General features: G+C 39.4%; 1 protein-coding gene across 7 annotated transcripts; it reads left to right on the top strand.

Moving 5' to 3' along the window:
- Window positions 1-4,532: 4,532 nt before the first annotated feature.
- Window positions 4,533-13,090, top strand: LOC116250576 (probable disease resistance protein At4g33300). 7 transcript variants are annotated; one of them, XM_050076963.1, is made up of 6 exons: window positions 4,533-4,556; window positions 8,702-9,373; window positions 9,968-10,371; window positions 11,375-11,727; window positions 11,806-12,014; window positions 12,096-13,090. In XM_050076963.1, the coding sequence occupies exons 2-6, from the start codon at window positions 8,740-8,742 to the stop codon at window positions 12,923-12,925; spliced, it is 2,430 nt and encodes an 809-aa protein (XP_049932920.1). In that variant the 5' UTR covers window positions 4,533-4,556; window positions 8,702-8,739; the 3' UTR covers window positions 12,926-13,090. The 7 variants fall into 7 exon arrangements, with proteins under 7 accessions (XP_049932920.1, XP_049932918.1, XP_049932919.1 ...); XM_050076961.1 differs by lacking the exon at window positions 4,533-4,556 and adding an exon at window positions 7,197-7,793; XM_050076962.1 differs by lacking the exon at window positions 4,533-4,556 and adding an exon at window positions 7,197-7,793 and having other exon boundaries at window positions 8,697-9,373.
- Window positions 13,091-16,187: the final 3,097 nt, after the last annotated feature.

Genomic DNA, 16,187 nt, shown 5'->3' with positions numbered 1-16,187 from the left:
CTAGACTGTCCAGTACAAAGACTGTTGGTCTCTAATTTCTTTATGTACTTAAAATCTTTGTAAAAACTTAATTCCAAAGACGGTTGGTCGTAAGTGTCATGTGGTTAAAGATATCCATATCGAATTACATTTGGGGTTTGGATTCGGCATGTAGTTTTGTAATTGAATTTGGATTGGAGCCCAATATTTCGTCAGAATCTGATAATGATCTAGCCGGAATACATATAACCGTCAGATCTTATGCTAGTCGGATTGATATTCGAACTTGGAAAAAAAAATTACGGCCAAATCAGCATCTGATTACAAAGAACCTGATTAAGTCGAATTCAGTAACCATTATATCTCAGGATATCTGAACTGTTCGCTTTCCCACATGTCCTCATAAGCCTTATTCAAACCTTTCTGGCAGCAGTTTGAAATGGCCATCTTACCTATCATCTAATTGACTGAAAACTTTTTCGAAACTGATTTAAGTCAAGCATCTAGAAACGAAAACTTCAATTTCTATTTGGAGTGCTTCATAACTTTTGTAAAACAATGTGTCTCCCCTAGTGATGTATTTGTAACTCTCGTCCGAATGGGAGTTCTGCTGTAAAATTCATGTCTACAAATGCAGTTCATGGCCTACGTCGAACATATTTCAAAAGAAATTTGATTATGACATCTTTGAGTATGCCATCTGAGCGGGAGGTTTGAGTTTCCTGGTCACATGATGCTGTCGATAGTGGATCTCACTTATATATATATATATATATATATCAAAACATCCAAAGCTAAAGGCATTGCGTATATCAAATTATTTTTAATGGTCATCCTTAAACTGATATACTTCTCTGGAAAAATTGAACGCTGTTTCAATTTTTGTAGCTGTCCAGTGGACCACCCATCAGAGTCGTCCACCATTTGACCGGACAGCCTAGATGAAGCTTTAATTTTTTACTTTTTTTTTTCTGTCTTACTTTTTCTCATTCTCTCTCCCCCTTCCCACTCCCCACTTCCACCTGACGAAGCCCCCACTGAGCCGGTCGGCTACCGTTCTGAGAGGCATCGGGCTGGGAGATGCCTCCCCCTTCCTCTTCGTGCCCTTTTTCGATGGCTCCTCCTGCGGTCGCTGGCAGTGCCGCCGGGCCTCCGCTGGCTGGAAAATAGTTGATCCATCCAGATGGGTGCACAAGGTAAAGGATCAACTTGAAGCTGAACTGATCATTTAATTGAATAACTCAAACGTGTCCGGTTGAAACAAGCCGACCTGGCCCGGCAGCCCTGGCTCGGCACCAAGCCCTATCGTTTTCACCGTAGGCCCAAAGATTCGCTGGAAGCCGGACCGAGTGCCGGCCCTTGGTAGGCCCATAATATTGGACGTGGTTGGTGCTTGCTAAGTTGCTAACCAGTTCGATCCCCGACGCACGACCATGCTTGTCCCACGACTAAGGTCCTTACCGTCCGCCAGCGAATGTCAAGCTTCGCTGAGATTGGTTTTTGTAAGAAGTGGAGTGGAAAAGTTGGTTGAAGCTTCTCATGATCACCTGGGGACATTTCATCATCTAAAGTTAGCAGTTGGTGGTCAGAAATCAAGCAAGGCCATGCTTCAACGTGCCTCCACCACTGTTGATAATGCATGCATGACATGCGCTACGTATGTACTGAGAATCCAAGGTATGGTCGCGGTGAGCAGCCTGACTCGATGTTTATCATCAGCATAGACATAGACGGAGGGATGCTTCTCTTTGGGGCCGCTTACAATTAAGAGTTGGGGTTACAAATTTTGCGTTTCATCAAGGAGGGATGCTTCTTTCGGGTCCCTTACAATTAAGAGTTGGGGTCTCACAATTGCTAGTCAGTATCAATATCATAATGATTTTCTCTTATGCAGGCATCTTCATTCAAATTTATATTGTAATGTAAGGTTTTGATCTATGAGCTGTCAATAGGAAATGGCTTGCAAACGTTTACGTTTTCATGAACAACGAAATTGCTTAGAGGTGAGAATAAGGAACTTCTTGTCACTTGAATTTTGAAAGTCATGCTTAGACTTCACCTCGTCCAATACATAGCGGCGAAGCAAGAATTTTTTCTTTTTTTATGGAGCACTAACCATATAGTTAACAAACTTTCAATTAGCCATAGGGGAGTCACGTGGGTCTGGCGAAGCTGTCTAATATAACTAGACCTAGATCCACCCAACTTTAACCATTAATTTAAACTTTTCAAAGAATTAGTTCCACAAGGTATATTCCCCATGGAGTCCCTACCTATCTACGCCCTGCCCATTCGGTTAATGCATCCCAAATCAACTGTCTAGCTATGTGTTGGCTGAATAAAGTGGTGGAGCCACATTCTAGTGAGAGGCACTCGCCTCCTCTAGCGCAGTCATATATATATATATATATTCTTGGAGGACAACCGAAGTTGCCTCGAAGGTGCAGAATAAATGTTGTTAACAATGGTGGAAGTGGCCCGCAGTCCTCTATAGATTTCAGTCGTATTAAAATCTTTCGACGTCACTGTAAATTGACGAGCAACTTCCAACCTCCAATCCAATTCAGACTATTCAGTCTTCCATAAAATGAAAAAATTCCTGGAAATGGCCTAAAAAGTAATTGAAAACTGAAAGCTTTATTTTTGCGGCCACAAGTGGAAAGAGATGGAAATTGATAGGAAAAAATTCTGGAGGACTTTTCAAACTTTCTTAGTGGAGTTTTAGCTTAGAAAGATTTTCGAACGCGCATAAGTTGCATCGCAATGCTTGTCCTTCTTTAAAAACTAGTTAGCTAGATCGAAGATAGGAATGTGGATCGACCGAACCATTCTAAAAAAATCAGACATGGAACAAACTTTAGTATCTCATTAAGAAAACTGATAGGATTCTGATTTAAGAAACAACGTCTGCTCCGATTTTGATTCTTAAGAATTAGTTTTAAATAAATATCATACATTGAATATTCTTGCATGTTGAAAATTGGCCAGGTTCGGTTCAAAATTCAGATTCTAATATAATTGTGAAAAAGGGATTCTAATTGCAAAATTGGTTTGGATCTCTATTTAATTTGAATTTGAATCTGACTATTTGAATATCTGAAAAAATAAATATAATTATGAGTACATTGATTCAAATTCAATTCATTAACATCCTAACTGAAGTTAAAATGCGTACAAGAAGTCGTCTTTAGTTTGAATATAGGCTGTGTCCCTGCAACGACGCAATGGAGAAGGAAACGGTGTAATAGCGCGACTGATTATGAGGAAAGGGCTGCGTAGACACTGCGCAACACGGCAACAGAGGGCGGAATAATGCCAGAGAGAGACTCGAATACGATGTACAAATACCACAGCATCTCGGAAACTACCATCCAAACGCTATAGCATTTCCGCTGTCCCATCCACTTATGGGTCACCTGAGTAGCAACGGACAACATTTTTTTAATGTTAAAGCACATTATTTGCTTGACCTCATTGGCAAATATGTACAATATCTGATAGACTTTAGAACCTTTGATACAGATCTGAACACCTACACCAATAAGCTTCACTGTGATGTTTACTTGATCCAACATATAACTGTGCTTAAACCACAGCTTGCTTATGATGAAAAATGCTTTGGCTTGAATTCCTTTTATAAAAAGAAGGACTGATTTTTTCATTTTCAGTTATCCGCATATCATGGGCCTACAAGTTCGATTCATTAAAAACCCATGTTAAACGGTAGGAAAAGAAGAACAAAAAACGGAAATAAGACTTGAGAGAGGGAGAGAAATAGATAGCTACCAAACCTTAGTATGGGGATTATTTAGGTCGTTGATTCCATACCTTCATGTAGCTGATTTGATCTATGAGATCCCAAAAAGAAACCATCAAAATTTTACCTTTCTAATGTAAGGTGAGTGGTTCTTTCCACGGTCTCTCTCGAAAAGAGGCTATCAAACATGCTTGAAGACTTTTTACGGTCTAGGAAAAGAGCTCGTTAAGTCACCAGATGTCTTTTGAAAGAGGACCACCTTGCTACCACGTTAAAAGGCGAACTGAAGGAAATTCCTTCCAATCTAAAAAAGTCATGCTTAGACTTCATCTTGCCCCATGCGCCTAATGTAGTGAGTCGCACAACCGCTAGGTTGGCTATGTGCTGAGCTGAAAGTGGGTGGTGGAGCCTCATCCCTTGGAGGCATATGAGTTGGATTTATTCAATGAGTGATTCAAATCAAGTCTGGCATATTTATTAAGAGGTCGAAAATGCGATGCAAATCTACAATCATGACAGAGTGAATGAGATGTTGAGATCCAAGAAAGAGGCCATGAAATTGCATGTCTGACTCTGTGGATGAATATGACTCGTTGAAAATTCGAATCCGACTCATTTTTAAACCTATTTAAAATGGCAGGGGCGGGAAGCAAACGATTGTCCGGGGATGAAGGAAAGAGGGCTGGGAAAGAAAGGGATTGATTCATTCGCTCAGCCTTTCCTTCATCTCTTTGCGTGCGTCAGCGTTGGGCGAATTGTTCGAGGAAAAAAGTCTGAGCTAGCAAGGCGAAGGACCGCTGATCGATCGGTCGTTTTGCAGGTACGCGATCAACAAACAGCTTTGCAATTATCGTTTCTCTCTCTCGCGACCTCGATCTCGATGACTTGTCAGTTAGCGACTGATACGATGCATAGAAAATGACAATCAGTTGATTCGGGCCAATACCTGCAAATATTCAACTGTTCATTTCTAGTTGTCTACTTTTCGTTCATTCTATCTTCCGTGATGTTTAAAAAGTTCAGGTTTTTCTATTTTCCAGTCTAAAAGCAACACTAATCTTATTAGATGGTTCCGATTCTCATTATTTTTGGAAAAGGCTTTGGTTCCAAAACCGGTTCGGACACCGTCGAATTCTGATTGCTAATATTTTGAAACAAGATACTGCCTGATGCTGTCTTGGGATCTTATACAAACCTTGTCTACAAGATTATGTAAAAATATATTTCTACAATCTCAATCGTTCAGCTTTGCTTGGTTAAATCTGGTAAGCTCTGTTGATATGAACTAGCGCTCAAATCACTTATGAGTTTTACAACTAACAATAATTTATAGCATCGCAGTTTAAAAACTTAACAGAAGTGTGCCGCATTTAAAGCTTACTTACGTTTGAATTTATAATTAAAATTTCATTTTTTACATGTAATCCAAGCAGTTTAATGTCATCACCTTTTTTCCGAAATTGAGTGTGTTTTTTTAATTTCCGTCCCATGAATCAAAGAATCCAAGGGTCAGTTGTCATGAACCAAGAGATCCCATTATATGATCAAATATGACCACGAATTATGTTGTAAATTTCAGTAGTAGTGTCATATTGGTTTGCTCACCAACATGGTGCAAGTGCATGTAAGCAAGTATTATCCGTTATTGCATCTGGTTGTGCTGAGAACATCATCGTTATAATGTTCTGACATTAGCGTCGGGTCAGATAATTGACAAATCCAATAGGGCAATGAAGCGTGATAGAATTATTTAAATAGTATTAACTATTTTACGTCTTTGTTTTTAATCAATATATCAATTAGTGAAATTATTTGAATATTATTAATTTATCATTTGAAAAGATTGTCCTAAATTTTCTTTAGATTTTACTTTATAAAGTAGCACAATGTATGGTCGGAGCTACCCACCTCTCCACTTAATTTCGTAAAGAAAGTGTTCAGCTCTGTTGTGTTACCTGGTACTAAAATGTGGTTAAACCACAAAGGAAAAATGCAGTTTTTTTTTGTCTGGACAGTAACTTTTATGTTAAAAAACAGTTGGCTATACCTGTAACTTGCATTACATAGTCTACACTTCCTTTTCTTGCTTTCTTAGGACTGGGTGTAGTTGGTGTATACAACATAGACGATACATTATTTAAAAGTTGAAACGAAATCCCGGTGAAGCACAAAGGGTAGGGACGAAAGAACTCCGGGCTTCTATGGAATAGGAAAAGAGAAACACACTTTTCTGAGGTGGCTTTGAAAGAAACACTTGTGATAGTTGCGTGGCCTCTTGTGAGTTAAACGACACATGTGCAGCGCCTGCGGTCCGGCGACCCACGTTGACGCGCTCAAATGAAATTCCAACAAGAGCAAACAAGAGTAAAAAAGACGAAGGAGAACGACCACGTTGCTTTTTCAGTCCATGAGAACATCAGTGATTTTGTGGGACTCCTGGACGGCAGGCCTGCAATTTCAAGCCTAAATACCTCCTTTGCACACAAAAAAGAAAGAAAACTGACTTTACAACCTATAAGAGGGCACTTTGCAACTGATGGAAGAGTACCTTATGACGTTTCACTGTTATGTTGGTTTGGTCTGTTCATTTCTTGGTCACGCTCTGATTTACATGGTTTTAGTGGACCTGGCCGGTAACTGTCAACTTTTCACTTTACTGTTGGAAGTTGGCGTTTTTTTTTAGTAATGCTGAACTTTAGGTTCACTCATTGAGAGAAGTTTTTTCTCTCTCTCTCTCTCTCTCAAAACTTTTTTTTTCCCTCACTCCTTTGGAGCGTGTTGAGAGACTCGTCAGGGTACGAGGTCCGGTCTGAGTTCAGGTTGAGCTTTGTACTGGTCGCATCCGCCGCAGTTTAGTCTCCCTCCTCCCTCTTCCTCATCTCCTAATATTTTATCTTTCGTTGTTTTCTTTTGTTAGCTTTTATTTTTTCTCGTTTTGTACTTCACTAACTTCTTATCACTAAGCATCTGTTGTTAATGCTTTTTCATTCGGTCTGCTTTTTCTGTCCTTCTCTCTCTCTAAGAAAGTACTATTCATGAGGTTTTGTTAAGTGTCTCAAGATTTTTTATGTGCGCCTCTTATTGAAGTTACAAATATATCTACAATTCAAGCCTAATTCATCATTCATGTTACAAATATATCTACAATTCAGACCTATTCATCATTCATGTTACAAATATATCTACAATTTAGACCTGATTCATGAACCAATTAAAATGAAAAACAAAAAGTAATGTACCATTTAGAGAATTTGATTGTTTACGTTTTACCAGGTCATTTGAAACTTCATCAACGATATTATTTATAGGAACAAGGTTTTTTTATTTTGGTGCATGGCATCCTTCATTTTGTATGATGTCTCGTTAATTTCTAATAACTTATGGAAAAATAGTAATAGCTCCAACTTCTTATAAGAATTAAGAGGTGAATTTTAGATCTAATATCTGTTTGAGGATTTCTCCAACCTCTTTCTCTCTCTCTCTCTCTTGGATGGAGGGCTCCGCATTGAGTACCCAATTTCCGCCAACGTACTAGGAAATGGCGAAGGAAACAAGTTGATAAAAGGGGGGTTGTGAAGTTCTTATAAGTGTGAAGCCTCTTTCCAGTCCTTTCTACTCGAGAGACGTCGAGGAAGGTCCGGCAAGTCGGGCGGGATTCGTCGAAGGATTATTCCTTTCTCAACCAGATTAAGCTAGGTAGGCCTTATGTTGGAGCCATTCCATCGCTGTAGTCTATTCTCGACCGTTGGAGCCAATATACCGCCGTCGCCGATTAAGCTAGATAGGCCTCATGTTGATCTTGTAAGCGATCCTGCCTGTTGCGAGAATTATCCACTTGCTGGTTTGCACATAAAGCCTCTTTCCGAAGGCGTGGGCTTGCAAAGTCTAAGACTATGGATGAGCATATGCAACAAAATGACAGACCTGAGATCCGTTCACATTTACTTGTCTCCAAACTTTGCAATTTCGAAAGATGGAGGATATCCCTTTTCCTGGTGGTGATTGAACATTAGGTCTTCAATAGGGTTACGCTAGAGCGGCACACCAGGGTTTTAAGGTCAGGTATGTGGTCTAGCGTTTCGAGTGAACAAATGGTCTTGCTCCTAGCTTTCTGTTTGCTGATTACTGTTCTCTCTTGAAATTTGGGAGTTATTATTTCCGAGTGATATTATATGGGGAACTATTTTTCTGCCTTATTTGGGCTTTTTGGAAATTCTGGCTGTTCTTTTTGGAAATTTAAATGTTGTTTTCGTCTTTCCTCGTGCAATAGTTTTTCTACTCATCTGACAACCAAGTTTTTTGGACGATTAAATGTAAAGGAACAGACAGTATTTGTTTTCCTGCTTTGAATGATTGCAGGCTGTTATCGGGTTTAATTTATTGGCGTTGTGCATCTTAACAATTTCTTCTTTTATAGGAGTTGGATGTTTGTCCCATTAGTGAATTTTCCCCGTTCATCTTTCCCGACTGTCTTAATTACGAACTTAGTCGCTGAAATTCGGTCTTTGTATTAAGAGATTGAGACGCATGATGTTCGGTCTCGTCCAACAAACCATTAATTGTCTGCGGTCGTAGCTGTCTTTTGACATCTGGATTCACCTCAGGGCAAGTTAAATATCCCTTGCTTGAAACTAAACTGCACAGACGGTAATGCCCAATGGAAGTTCTCTAACAGAAGATACGAGCCGTCAAATTTTATGGTCCACGATTGCAAGTTTTAACGGCTAATTTCCTGGTTGTCCAAGTTGTCGATCATATACGCATAATTGGTACTATAACAAAATGATTTATTATGTGAATAACTGTCTGTAGCTTGTTGTCTGCTCTGTAAAGGGGAAGACCGATGTGTTATTCTCATGAAGTTATGTACTTCCGTTATCAGTCTATAACAAAATTCATCGATGGTTGATGGTATGTGAGGGAGTGGCTAACGGTAAATTATTCAACATTCTATTTCTAGTGCAGGTATATTTGTTGCTGCATTGCTACAAATTCATCTTGCGATGGCCAATTTAAGCAGTGGCGCAGCATTAGCCGATGCAGTTAGAGAGCTATTGGATGCTGTTTTGGAGGCAAAAGTTCGTATTCCAGAGATTAAAGACCATATGAAGCGGCTTAAATATGCATTGGAATCTCTAAGTCCTCTAATTCAAGAAGCGAAACGACTAGACATGGTGTTGACCGATCATCAAAGAGAAGATATGAATGGTCTCTGCTGCCAACTGAGAGAAGGTAAAGAGCTAGTTCTTAAGTGTTCCAAGCTTTGCTGTTTTAATCTTTGGAAGAAGCACAAGTATGCAAAAGGATTAACTGAGCTGGAGACCGAAATTTTGAGGTTTTCACAGGCGAATTCACAAACCGATACATGGGTGGACTTGAAGAAACTTTTCTCATTGAAAGGGTTAGACGAAAAATTAGATGTCTTAGGTGGAAAGAGAGGCATGGTTGTGGATCTAAGTAATTCTACTAATGGGCCACCCAGACTTCCAGAAAAAGTGTTTGGCTTGGAAGGGCCTTTGAGAGAGTTGCAAACAGAACTGTTTCTGAAAGATGTATCTGTTGTTGGAGTCTGTGGTCTTCCTGGGTGTGGGAAAACAACCTTGGCCTCAATGCTTTGCAGAGACAAGATAGTTAGAGGTACTCTTCCCATCTTCTGCTTCCTTTTCCCTTGGTTGTAGATTTTTGTATTTATGAGAGTACTTCTGAACTAATTGTTGGTAAATTAATTTATTTGTGTTTATTATCTCTGTTCTTTCAATAGAAATATCTGCAACTGGGACGCACGAGTTGCAATGAATGAAAAATTTAGGACTTGGGTTCCATTTGTCATGATATTTTGCTTTTGACATATTGATCTTTCATAAGCCAAGTTTGCCAGATTTCCTTTTCATTTTGTGCTAATGAAAGCGGCGTATAGGGCTTTGTTAGGACCAAAGAGAGGGAAAAATGAATATTTACTATTTAGTAATTGACTTCCCCATACTGTCCAGCAGTTTGGATGCATGAAACTGTTATAACTATGATGAGATAGAGATCAGAGTGAGGGTGGTGGGCCATTTTCATTAGAGTTTGTATGTCCGCATGTTCACTCTGGTTCCATTTCAGCTACGCTCCCAATATTGCCTAACCGTAGCAGGTATGTGACATCTATCTGTGGGTATTTTACAAGGAACAGATCTGATATGTAAAGATTTTGTAGTTACTGTTAGCCTTTTTTTTCTCCTTTTTCAGAAACTTTTAAGGACAGAATCTTTTTTTTCACCGTTTCAAATTCACCTGATGTACTTGGAATCCTCCAAAGGATGTGGAGACAGTTGGTCAAAGCAAAAGATATGCCTAGGTTCTTCAACGAGGAAGATGCAGTGAAGCAGCTGTCAGACATTCTGAGTTACACAGAACTGCAACCTGTCTTGGTGGTCTTGGATGATGTTTGGTCTGAGTCAGTTCTTGAGAAACTTATATTCAGAATTCCAAATCTGAAAACAGTGATCACATCACGGACAAAATTTGAACTGTTAGATTCTACTTATTCTCTAAGAACTTTGAAAGAGTCGGATTCCATGGACTTGTTCTGTCACTCAGCTTTTGTTCAAGACAATGCCTTCGGTGACACCTATAAGGAGTTTGCCTACCAGGTATTTTCATCTGGCGTGCTGTAAACTAAGTTTGAATCTATAATACATTTGGATTATGGTTATAGACTTGCCTGCATGGATCCTTATCTACTTAAATATGCTCCTTGTATGTGCATATACATATTCCATGTTCCTGTGCAGGCACATATGCAAAGTTTTTTTTTCTTTTTTTCTTTTCTTTTTCTAGAGGGAAAGGAGGATAAGGGAGAGTTTATATCCAATCAGTTACCAAAAAGGAGGACATATGAGGTCAGACCTGAGCAAGGATTTATCTTGCAACTCATATGGAATTATGGAATGTAGGCTAGTGTTGGCATAACATCCCAAAAGTTTAATCTCGTATCTAAGATTGTGATGAATCTTGGAGGTGTTAAGTGGTTGGTTGTCCTAGTTCTTAACCCTTTTGTAAAAGGAACCGAATTTGCTAGACCAACCAATCACTTAACGACATCCCTTTATAAGCTCTTGAAGATTCCTTATTATCTTCAATCTGAGACTAAATTCTGCAAGTGGACGTTATAAGCCACCCTCCTTAAGGCACACATTTACATGTGTGGGACCCCAGGTCCGACTATTGAACCGGCTTTGTTATCAAATGTCACAACCTGGTTTAGTGTATCTTAACCCGCTCCTTAGCAGCTTCGGTTTAACATTAAAAAAGGTTGAGAACCAAGACAACCAATCACTTGACAACTCCCTTTATAAGCCTTTAAAAATTATTCACCATTTTCAATACAGAACTAAACTCTGAAAGTGGGGCTTTGCAATTGGTCTAGTCCAATGCTTTTCGGCCTAGTGCAGGTTTAGAATTGCAGCCCAAGGCAATCAGTTTGGTCTCGTCCAATGCTGCTTCCAACAGATGTGTATGTTTTTGGGTACTCTTTTTGCATCTGCCCATAGAGTGTTCTTGAACACCTTTGTGCATTAGAACACAAAGGGCATTGGTTAATGTTCTCTATCCAATACTGTTCCCAACTAGATATTTACATGAGTATATACACAGATAGTGAGAGGCTGCAAAGGTCTGCCGCTGGCCCTGGAAGTGATAGGGCATTCACTGAGGCATAAACCCCTGACAATCTGGCATTCTACAGTAGAAATGCTTAGGCAAGGAGACAGAGTTTTTGATGACCACAAAGACTTACTCAACTGCTTGTCAACCACGCTAACTTCTCTAGATGATCAACTTCGCAAATGCTTTGCAGACTTAGGCTGCTTTCCTGAGGATGAAAAGATCCCAGCAACTTCCCTGATCGACATGTGGATTGAACTATATGGCCTAAGTGAGCATGAAGCCTATGTGGCTTTGTTAAAACTTTCTGCCAGATATCTGGTGACTCTTGTTGAAAGAACTAGGTGAGCAACTTGCATTCATTATTGCTAAATGAAACCCCATATTGGTTTATATTTCTGATAAGAATGTGATTCATGTAGGAATGATGCTGTTGAGGATGGAATCTTCAATGACCTGTTTGTTTTTCAGCATGATCTACTAAGAGACTTGGCCATGTATTCTGCTAAGGGCACCCATGTAAACCAAAATGCCAGACTGTTAATGAATCAAAGAGAAGATGTACTTCCTAATAGCTGGAAGGAACACACTTATCAACCTTTTCTGGGACAGGTTGTTTCCATGCACACAGGTATAGTTTATCCTTCACACCTTGTACTATGAGGATCTTACATCTTTGTTTCCCATAATGTTCAATTTAAGTTCCTTGTAGGTGAGATGAATTCTTCAAGCTGGTTTGACATGAAACTTCCCAACACTGAAGTCATGATCTTGAACTTCATGTCTGAGACTTATTACTTGCCTCCTTTTTTGGAGAATATGGAAAATTTGAAGGTTCTAATTGTTGCAAATCATAGCTTGAGCCCCGCAGATCTAAGTGGTCTGCCAAAGTTGGATTCTCTGAAAAACCTTAGCAGAATCAGGTTAGAGAGGATATTGGTCTCCTCCCTTTCTGCAATTAAAGTGCCACTGCCGGCCTTAAAAAAGTTATCACTGTTTTTTTGTGACGTTGATGAGGCCAATTGCAACTCAGGACTGGATATTGCAGACATGTTTCCAGAGGTCACAGAACTCGAGATTGACTATTGCAGTAATTTGGTGCGTCTACCTCCTGGATTATGTGAGATCATCAAACTTCAGAAGCTGAGTTTGTCAAAATGCCCTGATCTAATTGAGCTACCAGAGAGGATTGGTAATTTAAGCAATCTGGAGGTTCTAATCCTGCACGCTTGCACATCATTGGAAGACTTGCCAGACTCGCTATGCAGACTAAAGAGCCTCAGATTTTTTGATGTGTCTGACTGTGCAACCATCAGTAGCTTCCCTGATAAATTTGGTGACCTGACAGGTTTGAGAAAGATCAACATGAGGTGGTGTTTGCAGGTGACGGAGCTGCCTGCATCTGTGAAGCAAATGGAAGGTCTAAGGGAGGTTGTTTGCGATGAAGATACAGCGGGCTTGTGGGAACCTTACAAATGTATGCTCAAGGATATGGAACTGCATGTGGTTAAAGAGGAAGTGAATTTGAATTTTCTCACTTAAGTTCAGGTTCGAGGTTTGGGAAGTATTTCGACTTTGTTTCTCTTTTGTTATTTCTTGTGTATGTATGTGTGTCACTGGAGCTTTCTAGTTGTGGAAACTGTTGCTATGTTTGCTTAGATGTACTTTCTGTTAACAATTTAAATAAAAATCTCATTGCATGTGAAAGCAGTGAGCAGGGATCGGGTTGCCTCTGTTTCATGTGAAACCAGTGAGCCAGGATCAGGTTTGTCGCTGTTTCGCATTCCTATGTTACCCAGTCACGAGCCCTTCACCTGGGTTGTCATTGTATTTTTATCGGTACACCGGCAACTCTAAGAAGAGTAGGTAAGTGCAATTCCTTTGCGACTTCATCCATATGACATGACGACTTTTACTCTTCTATCGTAACCCATCGGACCAGTCGCTGCATGATTTTCAACTGTTGGGATGGTGTTACCAGACCTGTTCCACGTTTTGTTTCAGAAATGGTGCCATCACCATGGTAGGATATTCTTCTTTTTAATAGCATTCTCGTTACTTTATTTTACGTGTCCCATATTCTTCTCCATGTCCCTAGCATGTTTTAGGCATGATCTCTTGGGCAACGCTACTTGCTGGATACTTGTCCATTCTTCTGATGGAGCCAATGTTTCAATGAGAAACACATCAAAAACATGATCTCTCTCTCTCTCTCTCTCTCCATTATTAATCTAATCAGGGTTTTGTCAGGATTTCCGTTCTTGATTTGACAAATCTAGGGATGATGACGAGGCAAGTTTTTGGGGGGTTCCTCATTTTTTCTAGTTGATGATTTCTTTTTCTTTTTCCATCAACTTCTTTCTTGGTTACTCATAGTGTTTGGCAGCAGCAGGATTAAAATCAGTTTTATTCCTGGAATCAAGTGAGTAAGGATTTGCATCCCTTTTCCGGAAAGAAGTTGTGTGTGGTTGATGGGCATTTTAATGTCAGGGATTCCATTTCACTGTTTGTTATTAGCTTGGAAAAAAAGATTGCCAGGCACAAACATTTGCTAACGAAACTAGCCCAAAATGATCGGATTTATTATTCACCGACAAAATGAACAAAAAAGGGTAACATCTAAAAATTATAATTACAACGGGAAAAGGAGCATGACTTTTTCCCCGTTGATAGTGCTTCTTTCAGCTTCAAAGGAATGGCCAAGCAATGCAGTAACAACAAAGCAGAAGCATAACAGCAAAGGAATGTGGGTGTGGGTTGCTAATCAAGGTTCTCCTCCGCTAGGAAATAGAAAATAATGAAACCAGACAAACGAAGCTTAATCTAGCTGGGTGAGGTGCAGTACTTACGAAACAAAGGCCTTGGCGGTTGTTGGTTCTTGGATCCCTCGTTATGATCCCCAATTGTGTGTCGATCAAGTTTGACGGTGGGGAACCGACTGTCATGCCTGCAGACCGAACGAAAATCGAGAGATTTGAGACGCGGCTGGTTCGGTTGAAAACAAAAGGCCCATTGGATGCACGAGAAAACAAACCCAATCAACGAAGAAACCGTCGTCTTGCTCCTCCATCCATCAAGCATTTGGTAAATTTCATTCGTGACTAGACAACTGAAAGGGCCGGTATTTCCGCTACCAAACGCTCTCTCAATGCTTTCAGGTAATACCACCTCCTTACATTTTCTAATAGCCATTTATTGATGTTGATCTTGGCAGCGTCTTGGGTTGACATTGTGAAGCTTGGTCAGACTACATTCGTGGGGGCTGGAAGCCTTATGAAGTGGCAAATGATGATGAGCCAATGACCCCAGTGCCATGCATTAATAACCTTGTACAATAATTCCTTTTTGTTTGGAATTTTAGTCACATAAATGTGACCATTATAGCTTGAAACTTACAATCAGCTCTTGGGACGTACAGAAGAACTTTTTTGTTGAACCAAAATTCAATACCATCAAACTTCTGACAATTCGCAACTTATGTCAACTTATATAAACATCTAGATAAAGTAATTCAGAAACTGATTTTTAGGCTACAGACCATGACAAGCATAAAGATACATTAGAATCTTAAAGTGAAGCTTAAAAAAAGAAAAAAATTGTAAGCGCACCCAATTTTTCCCATTTTTGTTCGAATATGCACATAAACAGCCATAGTTTGAATAAGTTAGCTTAATAAATTAGGAATTGGACGCACATGATTTCTTTCTATCCAAGCCCTACCTTCAGTTAAAATTATCAGCGTTTTGGCAATGCTGCCTTCCCATCATTTTCATAATGTAATGCACTTGTCGTTGCCTTGGGAATAATGCCTAAAAATACTCCTTGTTATTATAATGTTTCGATTTTTTTTTAAGTCTCAAAGCAGCCCTATTAACACTTCAGTGGTCACACATATGCATACACTTTCTTACTTTATTTCTCTACCTTTGTGCAGAAAGAGACCCACCATAGTAAGCTGTGGGAGGACCTTATGCAAAGAGAAAAGATGCACGAAAAAAACCCAAAAATGTTGTCAATGCAGGGGATGCACCAAATGCAGGGGCCTTCCGACGGTAACTGTTGAATAACTGATAGTCGGCGTTGCTGTTGAGAATTAGAGGATCATTCTGATTGAAGGCACCTCCTATTTTATCTCCGTTCTTTGTCAGACTCACTAAAGAGACAACTAATGCTAGGTACCATGGAGGATAGAACCAGTTTTACAGAAGATCAGTAAAAGCTTTTTATTCTTTTTATTTGAGATTTGTAGATTGTAATGCAACATGGGCCATGTTGCATCTTGTAAAACTTTATGATCGATTCCTGGTCTTTAATTAGCAGTCAGAAGTTATAAGAATAAGCGCATTTGAATTGTAGTCCATCGTGTTCAAAAATTGAAGGTAAAATAGGAGGAGTACACTTCCAAACATAAGGGATGTGGCACCCAAATGTGCCTTATCAACTTGTCTTTGGTTTGTGTAATCACTTAGTACCTTTATGCATTATAACTTTTACCATGGTGAGATTACAGTAACCCCTTGTACTTGCCATAATAAGAGTAATGGTTTAAGTTTTACCTTTCTGTTCATAATTTCATAGGGAGAATGTTGTTCGCTTGATTAAGCATTTGGGCTTTATTGGATGAAATTCTCCATGAAAAGTTAGTTTCGTGAAAGGAAAACGAATCAGTCCCACATTAAATTAGATTCATACATGAACTCATACAACTAATTAAATTCATTCTCTTAATTAACTATTTAAACTTAATTAGATGAAATTCTTCATTAAAATTTAGAATTACCCGTGTGGAAAAAAAAATGAATTG

Source organism: Nymphaea colorata, chromosome 3, assembly GCF_008831285.2.
Source record: "Nymphaea colorata isolate Beijing-Zhang1983 chromosome 3, ASM883128v2, whole genome shotgun sequence".
NCBI classification, from domain to species: Eukaryota; Viridiplantae; Streptophyta; class Magnoliopsida; order Nymphaeales; family Nymphaeaceae; genus Nymphaea; species Nymphaea colorata.
The sequence above is the reverse complement of the archived record's forward strand: the minus strand, read 5'-3'. Positions and strand labels throughout refer to the sequence as shown.